Below are 15,961 nucleotides of genomic sequence, written 5' to 3' on the forward strand. Positions count from 1 at the left end.
GACCTTCTTGACAGTGTGAACTCCCCAGAACTGCTTGTTGATCATTAGAAACATGTCTTGCTCAAATGTCTTGCTAGTTGTCAAAGTCTGGTCTCTCGGTGAGCCCGATTTCATTCAATTTTTTCCGATTTTCCCTCTCCGAAATATGGTTCAAATAATAGCAAAAAAATAAAAAAAAATAATGGTGTTTTTAATTTCTTAAAAATACGTTATTTCCATATATGGTATGGCCATATATTTCCATACAATTATTTATTAGGAACCCCTGAGCTTAATTCCTTTAGGCCTATTAATTAATATATTAATGGGTATACCCAATGGATTCAATATATTAACTGTATATATATACAGCAGAGAGTGGATTATCCACCGTGGATATCCCGGGTTGACCAAAACTTCTTATCATACAATTTCCATATATGAGAAACTTCTTGTCATACAAATTCATACAATTCCATAAGTACAGAAAATTGTATGAAAACTCTATGATAAGCATTTTTCCATATATGAAAATTGTATGATAGGTGTTTTCCCATAAACCAAAAATTTTGATTTTTTCTTTCTAAATTTAGTTTCTGAAAAATTTGCGGTTGTAGTTGCAACCAAACACAAGTGACAAAGACCTTGGTTACTCAAAACACCAAAGGTTGGACGGTCTTGCATATACAATGCATAGAAAACGACCTGAATTTGGCTGTCTTTCACAATTGATATAACAAAAGTAACAAACTTATATTTTTTGGCAAAATTTTTTAATGATGATTATATTGAATTTTTGAATTTTCAAATTATCAGACATTGACCAAGGCGAACATTAACACACCATACAAAAGAAAGAGGAATTTTCAGCGTTTTTGAAAAAAAAATAAGTGAAAAGAAAATAAAAGCCAATTTTATCGTATCCAGGACTACGTTATGCACACAAAATATTAACTTTTGCATGCAGAAATTTTTTTTCGAAAAATGTTTGTTTGCGTACGAAAACCCATTTGCGGTTGAAAAAAAAAACAAAAAAATTTTTGGGCCAAATTTTCAAAATTACTTAAAAAAGTTTTTGCGTCGCCATCAAAAAAATGCCAGTCATACAATTTCCATATATGGGAATTGTATGATAAGCATTGTTTTCAAAAAAGGCAAACCTCAGTTTTTTATCACCAGATTGTTTTATTAGAATCAAATAGCCACAGAAATGAGTTTATACCAGTTTTCAACAATTTTTAGAAATTGTATGAAAATTGTATGACAAGCATTTTCCCACACACTTGATGTATGGAATTGTATGATAAGCATTTTCGGTGTATGGAGGTCAACCCGGGATAATAACCTCAAAATATTACACAAACAGTGTGGCACCGAGGTACCCCTGTTTGTATGCTATTTATATTGGTTTATATATGTCATCATTTACACATTGTCATTCTTTATCATGTCCCCATCTTGCATTATCAATTATGTAGTGTCACCCATACAATGTCACCCCACTTACATTCCTTCATCCATGCAATGTATGATGTCATACATTGTCTTTCATCGCATTCGCCTTTATGATACTTCTAGTAGTGGTGCCTTACTCTAGCGCGCTTGCGTGCTAGAGCTCACATTCATTTCACATTAATTATATACCAGCCATGGCTAAATCTGGCGATGTGAAGCCGAAAGCTCAGACCGTAGTTTTTTCTCAAGACAGTGTTTACGCGGTGAGAGTGTAATCTTAAGTCTTGTGTTGCTAAAGCATTGACACTCAGAATTACTGAGTCTTCGACAGTTTGATACAAAGTACATCGTCATTTGTACATTCACGAGTACGTGTCACTCGCCAGGTTAGCATTACTAGCGCTCTCATTTCATTCAATTTCTCTGATTCACTCTTGATGTTTTTTATACGATTTACAAAGAAACGAGATTCCATGTCTTGCTAGTTTTCCTTTGTGGGAGGTTTTAGGAAAATAGGGTAAGGTCAAAACGGCATGTACTATTAACATTAATTTCCTTTAATTTTTCAGTGAATATGATATCTACTAAATAGAGCAAAACCTTCCTGATGCCCGAGTTTTATGGTGACTTTTCAGATGGCCGAACATGCTAAAATACCTTTTTTAACTGATTGCATATTATGAATCATTCTGGCAAAGTTTTGAAATCCCCCTTTTCCTCAAATTGATTGCCGCTTTCTGACAAAACGTCTTTCCACTACATTTGATATTTGATGCGCCTCGATCAGCACGCAGCTGAATTATTACTTGAATTTAACCGACAAGGTATTGCAAAATAATTTTTACGTGAAGATGGAAAATTGATTTTGGAAGAAGTGAGCTATAAATAATTGGGTCAAAATAAATGTAAATTGTGATATGAAGTTTTTTTTTACTGAAACCGTTGTTTTTTATTTGCTCTCAAAACAAACTAGAAACATGAAAGGCAATAGTGAATTTGCAATAGTGAATTTGCAATAGTGAATTTGCAATAGTGAATTTGCAATAGTGAATTTGCAATAGTGAATTTGCAATAGTGAATTTGCAATAGTGAATTTGCAATAGTGAATTTGCAATAGTGAATTGGCTTTGCAATATATTTATTGCAATGAAAAACTATTAAAAACTGATTGCAATATATTGCAGTACTATTGAAGGTGAAAATTACAAAAAATGTAGTAGTTGTTTCACAATTTAGATAGGGTTTATCACCAATTTATCCTAGTATTATCCGGCACAATATTGACCGAGTGTCAGAGGGGGAGGAGGAAACAGCAGAGGAAATACAAGAGGAAGGGGGCAAGCCAGAACGTTCAGCGGTAGAGGAGGACGATCGGACACAACTACGTCGGACAAACTACGTCGGGGAAGAAGTGGAAGAAGACGACCTTAGTTGGGCTGAAGAAATGGAGCAAAGCATCGAAAACGAGAAGGATCAGCAAATCAATATAATGCAAGACGGGTCCGCACATAATAAACTGTACGTGGACCTACTAATAAATTGGAAAAGTGTTCGGTTCCAAGTGGACACGGGAGCCCCCGTGACAATAGTATCCAAGAAAACGGCTTTGAAAGTATTGGACATCAAATACATACGTAAAACGGTCAAACACTTCACTGACTACGGGGGGAATCGTATCCCTATGTTCGGATTCAAGAACGGGGTGATCGGCATTCGTCGAAAAAGAGTTGAGGACGAAATCTACGTGACAGACCGCATGGACGGAAACAACCTGCTCGGGCAGGCCACAATGCAGAAACTGGGACTGACATTCAAAATCCAAGCCATCATGGACGGGGAAAGACTGAACGAGAACAAATGTCACTTGAGGAAAGAAGATTTACTTCGAGAGGAAGACATTTATGTCAGGATTGCTCCTAAAGACCCGAAACTGACACTAGAAAAGTTCGCCGTGGTCAGTACTACTCACCGGAGGGCGATTTGGCGATCCCTCTAGCGTTCTGCCCCTGGAAAGATACTAATAAAGCCAGAAAACTGAAAAAGGAGTTCGTTTCGCCCCGCAAACGAACTCTTGAAACGGAGGAGGCCTCTCGTCCCACTCCCGATGAGAACGAGATCGAGGAAATGGAAACCCCGCAGGAAGCGGAGGAAATCCCGCCAATTGAAGCTCCACCCGTGGAAGAACCCACTACGATTGAAAAGGAAAACGTCGACGATAACGCGGATCTGTCCATTATTTCGCTTCATGAGGAAAACCAGGATGTGGTTCTCGACTACGATCACCGTCTAGTCTCGACAACCAACGTACCTTCGACCTCCAGTGTGGGTGAGATATATCCCCCGGGACTGAGGAAAACCCGTTCATCCTAGACGAAACGGGTTCCGAAGCGTTGAGTGACCCGCAAATCGATCTAACCTTCCAAAATGACCTCGCGACGGAAGAAACCCCTTGCCCTGGCTCGAGACACAGAGACAACTCAAACTGGATGGCCGGACCCATTGAATGCGGCTGCCCCAGAGTGGTCACCATCTCATGTCGACATCTGTGCCCATTACACAGCCCTGAAAGCGTTCGAATCACACTAGACACAGCACCCTTCCATTGTGAACATTCGTGCAAGATGCATCGTAGCATACCGGCGAACGAGCAGCTGGCGGCCTGGAAAGAGTGGGCCAAAAGAGTACTACCTACCTCGTCGAAGAAAAATTGGAAGGTGGAGAAATGTGGCGGAGATTCAAGAATCTTTACGTTCTCAATTCATTCAAGTTGTTGCTAAACATTTAGACATGTATACCTGCCTATCTGTTAATCATTTCAGTTGCGCCCTTTTCATTATCGTTGTGATCTTATCAAAAAGCAGTTATTCAAACCATCTCTTTTACTATCTAATATATTGCAGTACTATTGAAGGTGAAAATTACAAAAAATGTAGTAGTTGTTTCACAATTATGATAGTGCTTATCACCAATTTATCCAAGTATTACGATAAAAATTGGCAATGTAAATATATGAGGAAACTTTGTCCAACGTTTTTACTTTTTGAGAGTAGAACATCTAAAGACTTGAAGCCTATTTCAAGACTCTTGAATCCGATAATATCGGATATTAATTCATTCAAAAGTTTACAATTCAGCAGAAAACTTGGAATTTTAAAGAAAACCCGTAAAATGACTTGCAATATAATTGCAAGAAACTATTGCACATTAAAATCGATTGCTATCAGGGTTGAACTGTTATTAACACTGTTGTTTAACGTTATTTAACAAGGCATGTTAAAAACTGTTATAAACCTTACAGTTAGAAACTATAATTCAACAACCAGTGATGAGAAATAAAAGTTTGACCAAGCAGTAAGAGGCTTCTTCAAAAAAAATTGTCATTCCAAAAAAGGGAAATCTCGACTTTGGGGTCTGTCCAGTCGGACTTGCAAAACCGATTTGAAAAATGTCGAGAAAATGAAATTTTGTCTTCGTGTGATGAAATCAGATTGATTGTAATTCAAATTTTGGTACGTTTAAATTCGGGAAAAACCGGCGAACGGACCAGTATTTTTGAATTGGGGAAAAACCGGCGAACGGACCAGTACTTTTAAAGTGCAAACTGACCAGGGTGGCCACTAGGCTAAGAGCGTCCTACTAAAAAGCAGCAAACATATATTTTGTTTTGTAAAAAGACTCTTAGACACCGCTAAAAAAAAGTTCAAATAACAAATGATCGCACAATTTTTTCACAGCTGGAAGGAAACAGCAGCTGAATGACGGTCAATTTCACGCACAGACTTTTCTCTTTTCGGGAGCTCTACCAAATTCTTATGCCTTTTTCAGCTCATCCTCATTAAAAAAAAATCTCTTGTCTCAAATGACAGCTAATCATATGAAAAAGACAATTGCTTTGAAAATAGATACCTGGGTTCAAAAAAATACAAAAAAGTAACTGTAGGATACCAGCATCTAAAAAGATACCAAGTGGCCACCCTGAATCTGACCACCCTTTTTTCCGTGATTCTGGCGGATTTTTGTTTGAGCAAAGCTTACATGGAAGCGCCAGCAGATTCTGCTAAGGACACAGTCTCCGTGAAGAGGGATCTTGACAGGAAAGACGATCCGCCCTGGCTGTCTTCCTCATCCGGATCCGCGTGTGCCCAGGAATCCTTACGGATCGGGAAGGGGGGCGGATCAAGATCCAGAAGGGAATCCGGGATTGAAGGATCAGTCATAGCGGGGAAGGGTAAATACAAGTTTCCCCTATGTTTAGAGGGGGAGGGGGAGGGGGGGGGGGTGAGAAAAGGAAGTCGGATGTTTGATTAAAAGATTTAGATTGAGTGCCCACAGAATGGGTAAACTCTATACGAAAGGATAATGTTGGAACAGAAGCAATAAAATTTATAAAAACTAGACGTCTTCATGTAACAAGAATCCGATTAGGTCACAAACTTTGAGGACTTTCAAATACACTGAAATAAGGCATTGCTTCTAAAACAAAAGGTCAAAAATTTAAATTTGTGAATAACGGAGATGAATGGAGTTACACCGTTTACAAGTCTGAATAGCTGAGTTACATCATTCACAAATCAGGTACCCGGCAAGACTGAATCCGGTTGCATATCTTTTTGAAAAATTTAACGCAAGTTGTAGAACCTATAAAGCATGAAAGTAGAATTTAAACTGGAAAAATCACTCAAAAATACCAGTTCGCGAAAACATACCTGAAAAATGAAAAGCATGATAAATACCAGTTCGTGAAAATCCGAAATTTTATACCCGAAATTATATCAGTTCGTGAAAATATACTTGGAACTCGAAAAAAATCAGTTTGTGAAAATATACTTGAAACTATGAAAAAATATCAGTTTGTGAAATCAAATATAAACTTCAAACTCGAAAAAGCTTGAAAAAAACAGTTGAAATGATTTTGTTCTGCTGAGCAATCCGTATTTTGTCTTTATGCACAAGACCTTTCCAGTTAATAAACCAAATAATATACACCGACCAGGGTAAATATAGGAATAAACTTAGCATCCACAGTTCGAGATACACCCATGAATCCAGATAGGAACCAGAGTAAATACGAGAAAAAACTGAGCAACCACCGTTCGATATTTGTTCACAAAAAACGTACAAACCAAAAATTATTTACTAAAGGGAATTTTTTTTATCTTATATTTATGAACAGGTAGTAGTCGTTTGGTTAAAAAAATGTTTTTCAAAATCTTCAATTCAACCGAAGTGAGCAAAATAGGTTACTTACATTACATTTATGAAACTTACTTTTTTGTGAAAAATGCTGTTTTCCGCACGCAAAAAATCCCAATACTTTTTCTAGAAAAATGCTTTCTCGTGTTTCGAAAAAAATGACTCGTGTTAGAATTACAACGCTTTCGGAACAGTGAATTGATCGCTTTTCAAAAAGCCGCTTTTCGTCGCTTCCGCTTTTTCGAAAACCGCTTTTCGCTTATACCGCTTAATTGAGTATTAAATATTCGCTTTCTTCCGCTTTCAAGAGAAACGAATGATGATGAAGTTAATTCAAATAACTTTGAGGTACAAACGATTCTCGGAAACAATTGGACATAAATAAATACAAAGGATTACAGTATAAGTTGAGGTTTAAAGTGATTTTGGTATTCTGTTGCGTTGTATATGACGTAATGAACACGTTTTGCCTTTGCCTCAAGGCCTTAAGGTTAAAATTTTGACCCGTGTTACATTACGACGTAATGCGCATAAGCTAGCATGGCTCAGCCGCTTATTTCATATCCAGTCGCGCTTTTATCGCTTTTACACCGCTTTTCTGAAAATCGGTGCGCTTTCACCGCTTTCGCTTTTTTTGGCTGCATTTCCGCTGTTTCAAACCGCGTTAGTTTAAAGCGGTCAATACCAAGGGCTGGAAAATGTCAATTGGCAACAGTTTTGTCAATTATTCAAAAGTTTTGTCAATTAATTGAATTGGTCGGGGAAAAAATGTCAATTAATCAATTAATTGGACAATTTTTTCCCCTAAAAATTACAAAAAACCTGATTTTAACGTAAGTAGGAGCACAGAGCAACATGGAAAATTGATTTAAAAGTCTTTGTTTTTAAGATTAGGACGTAAATTTGGAGTGTCAAAGAAACTTTTCAGTTGATACTGTGTTCACTGAGTATATCTACTGAGTCAATTTACGCATTTTGCAAAGCTTGGCTACGAAATTACCAGTTACGTCATGAACATGTAACGTACCAGATGCCAGCATACACACACCAATTAATTGCAATTAATTGCTCACAGGGTGTCAATTGTCAACTAGAACAATAGCAAAGCTATATGGACCTGTTTGATTAGTTTTTGGTATTGATAAATGGTTATTGTAGCAACGTAATTAATCGTTCTTGAAAGTTTCAGGGAATTTGTAGTGATCGTTTTTGACAAATGTCGTAATAACCCCAATAAATGATGAAATAGGCTGTTTTTGGCTCCTTTCGAAGTCTTTTTCCCGTCCTCCAAATTTTTTTCCTCGCTTCGGGAGTTGCTTTCCTGGTATTGTAGTAACCTAATTAATATTTCTTGAAAGTTTCAGGGACTTTGTGAAGTTCATTTTTCACCAAAGACGAAAAAACCTCAAAAAAAAACAAACCAGGTTGTTTTTGGCTCCTTTTGAAGTGTTTTTCCCATCCTCAAAAACTTTTCTCGATTCGGGAGTTGCTGTCCTGGTATTGTAGCAACGTAATTAATCTTTCCTGAAAGTTTCAGGGAATTGTAGGGTTCGTTTTTGACAAAATTCCATATAGTTTGCTATTGTTCTAGGGACAAAACACAAAGTATGATTTTCCCAACTTTTTCAATTTGCGATTTCACAAATTTGCGACGAAATTGAAACTACAAGTATGATTAACCAAAAGTACACAGAAAATTAAAACAGCACGAGTGATACTTAGTGCACAGAAAAAAAATTCGCTGAGAAAAAAAGTGATAATTAGTGCACAGAAAATAATTGCGTTGAGAGAAAAACATGGCCATTTTTACCCCCTTTGAAGTGTTTTGCCAGCCTCCAAAAACATTTTTCGTTTCAGGAGTTGTTTTTTCGGTATTTTAGCAACGTAATTAATCATTCCTGAAAGTTTCAGGGAATTTGTGGGGGGCGTTTTTGAGTAAAGTCATAAAAACCTCAAAAAATGCCGAAAATGGCCATTTTTGACCCCTTTACACGTATTTTCCCAGCCTCCAAATATTTTTCTGCACTTGGGGGATGCTGTCCCTTGCTTGTGATAACCTAATTGATCATCCCTGAGAATTTCAAGGAATTTGTGGGGGCCGTTTTCGAGGAAAGTCGAAAAAACCTAAAAGCGTCTGAAAAAAAACAAAAAAAAAATACCAAGACCCATATGAAAATTTTTTTTCACAATTTTGATAAGACCTGTTTAATAAATCAAACAGGAATTAATTTAAATTTGGCCGTGTCAATTAATTGACACAATTAATTGCAATTAAATTGGTCACCAATTGACATTTTCCAGCCCCTTGTCAATACACTGTTTCGGAAAACGTTTCTCCCTCAAAATTCGAACTGTGGTTGCCTTGTCTATCTTGGACAAACGCAGTGTCTGCCACCGGTCACAGGTACTACAGACCCCGTCATAAAGCTGGCTCCGTCACTGGCCACAAAGGCAATGAGACTGGCTATCTCTTCAGGCTGGGCAACTCGCTTCAACAAATGGGTTTTCTCACAATTCTCAATGAACACTTTATAGTCTTCTTCCGACATTCCTAGCAACCAAAAAAATATAACCAACATGTAAAACCAAATGTATGTACAACTACTACAAACTGCAATTTTTCCATTTGACTGAACTTGCAGAAAACCCAAATTTTCGAAGGGCAAATTGATGGCAAATGACACAAAAATGGCAAAAATAGAGAGAAAAATTCTTTAAAATAAAAGGCAAACGGTGGTTTCCCTACTTATCATACCTGAATTTCTCTGTATAGGCGTAACTACAAGTCCAGGGTTAACGGAATTGACTCTAACTTCCGGTGCCAACTCCAGAGCCAGACACTGGGTCAGCATGTCCAGAGCAGCCTTCATCCAGCGACATACAATAGTTGGAGTGGCCCCGGAACGAGCGCATGGCAGCGAGTGAGGAGACATTGACTATTGAGGCACCCCCCTGATCTTGCATAGTTGTCAACAATGTTGAAAAGGTGTGCCCAAATATCATCCTAATAAACTACAATAAATTTATAATGGCATGGAAAAATGGCATTCAGCATGCACGTTTCATAAAAAATGTTAAGTTTTTCAAGTGAAACTTCGCGCCAAATAAATGCATGAAATTTTGCGCCATATTTGACAAATCTAGAAGGAACAAAACCTGATAAATCTCCAGTGATCGAAAGAATATTTTCTGAAGGCATATAGACACTGCATTTCTTTGAAGTTTCCAATAATGCTTCTTCTTTTCTGCCTGTGATACACAACCCTGCGATACCCACTTTGGCAAAATATTCAGCGGTGACTGCTCCAATGCCAGAAGAGGCTCCAGTTATCAGGGCTACTTTCCCAGACAGCATTATCACACTAAAACCGGGTAATTCTCTTGAAAAAAATTACCAGCTAAATCTTGGAAATTTTAAACAAAAAAAACTTCATGGAGAAAGTGTCAGATAGATTTTTGGATTAAGTCCGAAACGAGGAGCACAAGAATGTTTTTGTTGATTATCTCGGGCACATAGCATGGCGGCCTCCGTCAATAGGTGTAATATTCCCAGTCATGAAACTGGCTTGATCACTTGCTAAGAAAGCGATAACGTTTGCAACTTCATCGGGCTGGCCCGGACGCCCCAAAGCATGGGTTGTCTGACTGTGCTTTAAAAAGTCCGAATAGGCTTCATCCGTCATACCTTGACAGCAGAATGCATAGAAGTTTGCCTTGACAAACAAAAACTCCAAAAAAGATTTCGAGAAAAATGTGATGAGAATGAGAAAAAGAATTCTCACCAAAATTTATGAAAATTTTTTTTTCAGCGAAAACATAGAAGTTAATGAATCACACTTTGGCGAAATACAATTGGCGTTTCCTCCAAAAAAAAACATAAAAGTACTTTAAAACTCTGAAAATTGTGCTTTTCATAAGCATCCTGCCTGCTCGTTTGTGGACCTCAGTTTGAATCACACCGGGGTTAACAGAGTTCACCCGAACATCAGGTGCCAACTCTAGAGCTAGACACTGGGTAAACATATCCAGGGCAGCCTTGGACATACAGTAGGGACCCACATTGGCAAACAACCTGTATCAAAGCCATATTCCAATACAGCTCCATTAAAAGTTGGGACAGTTTCATTTTAAAGGAGATAAAGTTATGCAGTAAAAGTCTCGTAGTAGAAAATAAGTTCATTTAGTTGAAAATACTGCACACAATTTTTTTCACTTGGCAAAAAATGGTTACCTTATTCCATTGACAGAGGACACATTAACGATTGATGCTTTTCCAGGATGTTTCTTCAAATGAGGAATAGCAAATTGAGTGAGGGCCACAATGGAACGCGCATTAATATTCATAACATTGTCGTAAACCGCAAGAGGTGTGCTTTCGAACTTTCCAGTTGTAAGGATACCAGCACAGTTAACTAACACGTGAAGAGATTGAAACTTGGCAATTGTCTGTTCCACAAGATTCTTGCAAAAATCTTCGTCTGGAACCAAAACTTCGTGGATAAAATTTTTGGAATTTCGAAAAAAAAAAACTCTGTAAGATTTTCTTAAGTTTTGCATCATAGCTGGGACTACCCGTTATGAATACTTATACTCATTGATAAAATGGCTCTTTTCAGGAAAGAGGTAGACCATTTGAAAAACCGATCATCAACTTTTAAAAAAATTGTTGAAAAAAACACCTGTAACATCTCCAGTCATTGTGAGAACATTTTCTAGCGCGATATGTACGCTGCATTTCAGCGATGTTTCCACTAAAGCTTCTTCGTTCCTGCCTGTGATACATAACCCTGCAATACCCTCTTTGGCAAAATACTCAGCGGTGGCTGCTCCAATACCAGAAGAGGCCCCAGTTATCAGGGCTACTTTACCAGACAGCATTATCACACTAAAATCGGAAAATTCGACAATAAAACTATAGTCCAGAGCAAAACCATTATAATTTTCAAAAAAAAATCGGCAAAAAAGTAAAGTTTTTGTCGGTTAAACTCTAAGGTTCAAGAGAAGATAACATTGAATTCTTCCATTGATTATCTCGGGCACATAGCGTGACGGCCTCCATCTACAGGTGTAATATTCCCTGTCATGAAACTAGCTTGATCACTTGCTAAGAAAGCGATAACATTCGCAACTTCCTGGGGAGTTCCAGGACGTCCCAAAGCATGTGTTGTCTGACTGTGCTTTAAGAAGTCTGTGTAGGCTTCATCCGTCATACCTTGACAGCAAGATGCATGAACTTTGGGTTGAAAAAAAGGTAAAATAATTTTGTACTTTTGATGGATCTCAAGGGCACAAAAACTGTTTATCGTTTTTGTAACAAGAGAAACATCTTGCCTGCTCGTTTCAGGATTTCAGTTGGAATCTCACCGGGGTTAACAGAGTTTACCCTCACATCTGGTGCCAACTCAAGAGCCAGACACTGGGTAAACATATCCAGAGCAGCTTTGGACATACAATAGTAACCCACGTTTGCGAACGACCTATTGAAACTGGGTGTCACTAGAAAAAAGTAAAAATATTTTTAGAATGTCTCAAGCTTCGCACGAATTTTGGTCAAAACATGTCCAAAGTCATGACAATCGCGCCAAGTTTTTTAACGATGTAAAATTAGAGCCCCTATGGACCTTGAAAGTGAACAAGACACGGTTTTTTGTACACCAAATAAAACAACATTCGCTTGAAACTGGTGGCTTCGTCAAAGAACATTTGGCAGGGAGAAAATGGCAGATGGAACTTTTAAGACAGCACTTCTTCCCTTTTATCAGCTTTAGGTTAAGAAATTTACGAACACTTTTTTGGAATTTTGCGAAAAAAACTAAAGAAAAAAGAAAGTTTTAGAGTTCCGTTTTTACCCGACAACATAGTTACTGATTTTGAGAGGGGTTTCACCTGCTTCTTAAAAATTTTCGTCAATTTGCGGTTACTGGTTCCGGTTTTTGCAGTGCGTACTGAGAAAAATCCAAGAGTTCAGATTGAACAAATTAAACTTCGACACCCTCAAACCTGAAAAATTATCCGAAAAAATTTTAGTCTCTCGTTTCTTACCATAGTGCTTGCCACCTATCAAAAAAGCTCAAAAAATTTCAAACGAAAACAAAAACTTGGGCAAAACTTTTTGATAACTTACGGACTAATTTTTCGAACAACCGCGAAAACTTTTTGACCGCAAATAATTTTCTGACCGCCGCGACTAATTTTTTGACTGCCGCGACTAATTTTTTGACCACCGCGACTAACTTTTTGACAGCGGTGTCTAACTTTTTGACCACCGCGACTAAGTTTTTGACCACCGCGACTAGTTTTTGACTGCCGCGACTAATTTATCGAACGCCGCGTCTAGCTTTTTGACAATGGCGTCTAAGTTTTTTAACCGCCGCGACAAATTTTTCAACGCGACTAGTTTTTGACTGCCGCGACTACCTTTTCGACAAGCCGAGACTAATTTTTCTACCCTACCGCCTCGGCTAATTTTTTTACCATTGCGGCCGAGATGCGGTCTTTTCAGAGTTTGTCCGCGAAATAAAACCCTGTCTGTACTATGGACGTTCGGTCACGGAATAAATTTTTTCGCGACCGAGAAAGTCAAAAAATTAGTCGCGGACCTCGACCCGGGTAAGTATCGACGTAGCATGTTTTTAAATGTTGCAAACGGAAATTTGTTTTTTTTTTCTGTTATTTGGCCTAAAACTGATAATTTTGTTATTTTGAAAAATCCACCATACATAATTGTCGAATTTTATTGGTTGAAATAATTGACAATTATTAACAGCAAAAAAAATAATTTCATAAACAACAGAAGCTCAAAGAACAATTTGGAAATTTTGGGCCGTGTAACTAGAACGCGAATTATGTTTAAACCATTTTAATCAATAACAAGAGTGCTCGTATCAAGTCTCAGACCTGAGTGTTCCATTAGTCTTCTATTGATATTGTTTTTCTACAGTATTAACGTTTGTAGGGACGAGGGTTGAGGTTAAGACAGACAAGAAGCAGTATGAAGAAAATCAGACAGAAGAAGAGTCAGGTCAACTTTAGACGCACCGTAACCAAACGATCCAATTAACACCAATTTCAATAATGGCTTGCGATGATACAGATGGTGTCATGTCACCCCTGGATCGGAACATGCCCGAAAGTCTTCGGGTCAAAATTACGATGGTCGCAGAAACAATCATGAGGTGAAATTTCGTCAAAAGGGCTTTCTGTCGAAAGCAATATTTCACTCGTTTTCAAATTTGCAAAAAAAAGGCATCGGGAAAAAATTGTGACATTAGGCTAAAAAGAAACACAATTATTCACGCGCACGGTGCTTCTTGTGCCAAATATGAGCTCAGTGTAGCAAGTGGCCGCTTCTTGTCAAGTCTTCATTATTCGAACTGACTCGCTTGAAGAATCGTCTCATTGTCAAAAAATCAATAGTTGTCGTTTTCGACAAATCGTCGTCTTGTCCAAAAAAATCACTTCATCTCAATTCTGCTCTAGTTAAAATAGTTAGGTCATTTAGTTAGGTCTATTCTTCGGTATGATTTGTTTTTGTATTTTTAACAAGACTGCTCGTATCAGGGCAAAGCCTTGAATGTTCCGGTTGCCTTTTAAGGTCTATGGAGCAGTAATAACGTGAAAAAATTAAATGTAATAAAAACAGAGGAATTTTTTTTTAATTTGATTTTTTGTAAAAATCATCCCCCCACACGCCATATAAAGTACGAAATGATTAATTTCGCACTTTATATGGCGTGTGGGGAGATGATTTTTACAAAAAAAAATAAATTTAAAAAAATTCCTCTGTTTTTATTACATTTAATTTTTTCACGTTATTACTGCTCCTATTAACAAATCAATTATGGCAAATAAGCTTCCTTCAACCAATTTGGAACGATTTCTGATACGGATTAACTCTCCGCTTACGCATTTATAGCACGAAATATATCGCGCGTTAATTGCCCCAAATTGGCCAGAATGGCAATCTTTAAACCCCCATTAGTTTACAACAAATGATCATAGGTAATTTATCTTTTCAAATTTAAGCTCAGGACAACAAAACCTTTTGAATGATATTAAAAATTATCATCAAAATTAGCTAGTTAAAAAGTCGAAATTTGTCTGAAGAAATAAAACCACACTGAGCACAAATATTCCGTTACTTTTGTTACGAAAGTCGAACCAATAGCCTGGAGACCCCTTACAAGTAATAAATTAAAACAATTTTATTTTAAATTTGAGATTTTTTGTGGAAGTCATCCGCCCCCCCCCGACCCGCCATATAAAGCACAAAGTTATAGGTTTTGCTCCTAGTAACAAATCAATTGTGGCAAATACGCTTCCTTCAAATAATTTGGAACGATTTCTAAGACGGATTACATCTCCGCTTACGCGTTAATAGCGCGAAATTTGTCGCGCCTTAATTGTTCCAAATTGGCCAAAACGTCACTCATTAAACCCCCATAACTTTAGGAAAAATTGATCACAGGCAAAATACGCTTTCAAATTCAAGCTCAGGAAAACAAAATCTTTTGAACGATATAAGAAAATTCCGTCAGAAATGGCTAGTTAAAAAAGTCGAAAATTGTCTGAAAAAAGTATGCTTGGATCAATTAGCACATCAGTTTTACCAAACACTTGGCAAGTGTGAAACCCACGTTACTTCATGAAAATTCTCTTTTCTAAAAGAATATTGTTCAAAAGAATATTGTTCAAACAAAAACAGAACAATAAATTGAGTTATCTCAATTATTTTGAACGAAAAAACAACCCAAGCATAAATATTCCGTCATTAGTTCGAAGATTGAAACGACAAAACACAGAACTCTATCATTTCACAGGTAAAACGAAGTGTGATAGAGGGGTTCTAAATCACGCTAATTCTGAGCAAATTTTCTTCAGTTAGAAAAACTAATTGACGTTTGCTCGATTGTTTTTAAGACTTTTTCGAAAGTAATTCACCTGCCGCATTGGCTCTAACGGATTAAATTTTTCAACTGACATTACCGATGCAATAAATTGAACAATTTTGAAGCAATTTTTTACATTGTGACCTTATAACGTTCCTGGGGGACCCCTCTATCACTCTTGTACAGAAAAAGCGTCAACTTTGATGATAAAAGAAAATCTTAGACAGTTTTTTAATTTCCCTTCTTTGTCAGAACAAGCAATCGTTGCTCCAATGAACAAAATTGCTTCAAGTTGCTCTGTTGAGACACTCATATTCTTTTCGATCTATGTAATTGCAATAGCTCTTTTGGTCAATTTTTGAACTAAATAAAAACGACGACTCATTTCGACATATTCAATGACAATTTTTGGTTTTAAAAGTTGACTGTGATAATCTCAAAAATTT

General features: G+C 37.3%; 4 protein-coding genes across 4 annotated transcripts in view; 1 reads left to right on the forward strand and 3 right to left on the reverse strand.

Annotated features, from left to right (window-relative positions):
* Positions 1-8,993: 8,993 nt before the first annotated feature.
* Positions 8,994-9,982, reverse strand: LOC134841124 (L-xylulose reductase-like). Its single transcript, XM_063856916.1, has 3 exons — positions 9,833-9,982; positions 9,383-9,491; positions 8,994-9,178 (listed from the first exon to the last, which is right to left on the reverse strand). The coding sequence occupies exons 1-3, from the start codon at positions 9,980-9,982 to the stop codon at positions 8,994-8,996; spliced, it is 444 nt and encodes a 147-aa protein (XP_063712986.1).
* A 145-nt stretch (positions 9,983-10,127) lies between these two features.
* LOC134857285 (3-oxoacyl-[acyl-carrier-protein] reductase FabG-like) lies at positions 10,128-11,505 on the reverse strand. Its single transcript, XM_063873670.1, has 4 exons — positions 11,307-11,505; positions 10,859-11,105; positions 10,554-10,699; positions 10,128-10,312 (listed from the first exon to the last, which is right to left on the reverse strand). Exons 1-4 carry the CDS (start codon positions 11,503-11,505, stop codon positions 10,128-10,130), a joined length of 777 nt encoding a protein of 258 aa, XP_063729740.1.
* A 149-nt stretch (positions 11,506-11,654) lies between these two features.
* Positions 11,655-12,076, reverse strand: LOC134841135 (aklaviketone reductase DauE-like). The gene is made up of 2 exons (XM_063856928.1): positions 11,959-12,076; positions 11,655-11,839 (listed from the first exon to the last, which is right to left on the reverse strand). The coding sequence occupies exons 1-2, from the start codon at positions 12,074-12,076 to the stop codon at positions 11,655-11,657; spliced, it is 303 nt and encodes a 100-aa protein (XP_063712998.1).
* Positions 12,077-13,701: 1,625 nt separating this feature from the next.
* LOC134841141 (3-oxoacyl-[acyl-carrier-protein] reductase FabG-like) overlaps positions 13,702-15,961 on the forward strand; it is a 4,224-nt gene continuing 1,964 nt past the window's right edge. The window contains exon 1 of the mRNA XM_063856942.1: positions 13,702-13,802. Within this exon, the coding sequence (XP_063713012.1) occupies positions 13,702-13,802 (101 nt within the window). The remainder of the gene's footprint in view (positions 13,803-15,961) is intronic.

This window comes from Symsagittifera roscoffensis, chromosome 1, assembly GCF_963678635.1.
Source record: "Symsagittifera roscoffensis chromosome 1, txSymRosc1.1, whole genome shotgun sequence".
Taxonomy (NCBI): Eukaryota; Metazoa; Xenacoelomorpha; order Acoela; family Convolutidae; genus Symsagittifera; species Symsagittifera roscoffensis.

Bases quoted from the DNA above. Each gene is read 5' to 3' on its own strand.
- LOC134841124 (XM_063856916.1), bottom strand. From the start codon at position 9,982: ATGCTGTCTGGGAAAGTAGCCCTGATAACTGGAGCCTCTTCTGGCATT. The intron at 9,492-9,832 runs GTCTATATGCCT...CGCTGGATGAAG, and splicing joins AAACTTCAAAGAAATGCAGT to GCTGCTCTGGACATGCTGAC. The intron at 9,179-9,382 runs GTATGATAAGTA...TTTGGTTGCTAG, and splicing joins GCCTATACAGAGAAATTCAG to GAATGTCGGAAGAAGACTAT.
- LOC134857285 (XM_063873670.1), bottom strand. From the start codon at position 11,505: ATGCTGTCTGGTAAAGTAGCCCTGATAACTGGGGCCTCTTCTGGTATT. The intron at 10,700-10,858 runs GTAACCATTTTT...GCTTTGATACAG, and splicing joins TCCTCTGTCAATGGAATAAG to GTTGTTTGCCAATGTGGGTC. The intron at 10,313-10,553 runs GCAGGATGCTTA...TCTGCTGTCAAG, and splicing joins TGAGGTCCACAAACGAGCAG to GTATGACGGATGAAGCCTAT.
- LOC134841135 (XM_063856928.1), bottom strand. From the start codon at position 12,076: ATGTCCAAAGCTGCTCTGGATATGTTTACCCAGTGTCTGGCTCTTGAG. The intron at 11,840-11,958 runs GCAAGATGTTTC...CTTGCTGTCAAG, and splicing joins TGAAATCCTGAAACGAGCAG to GTATGACGGATGAAGCCTAC.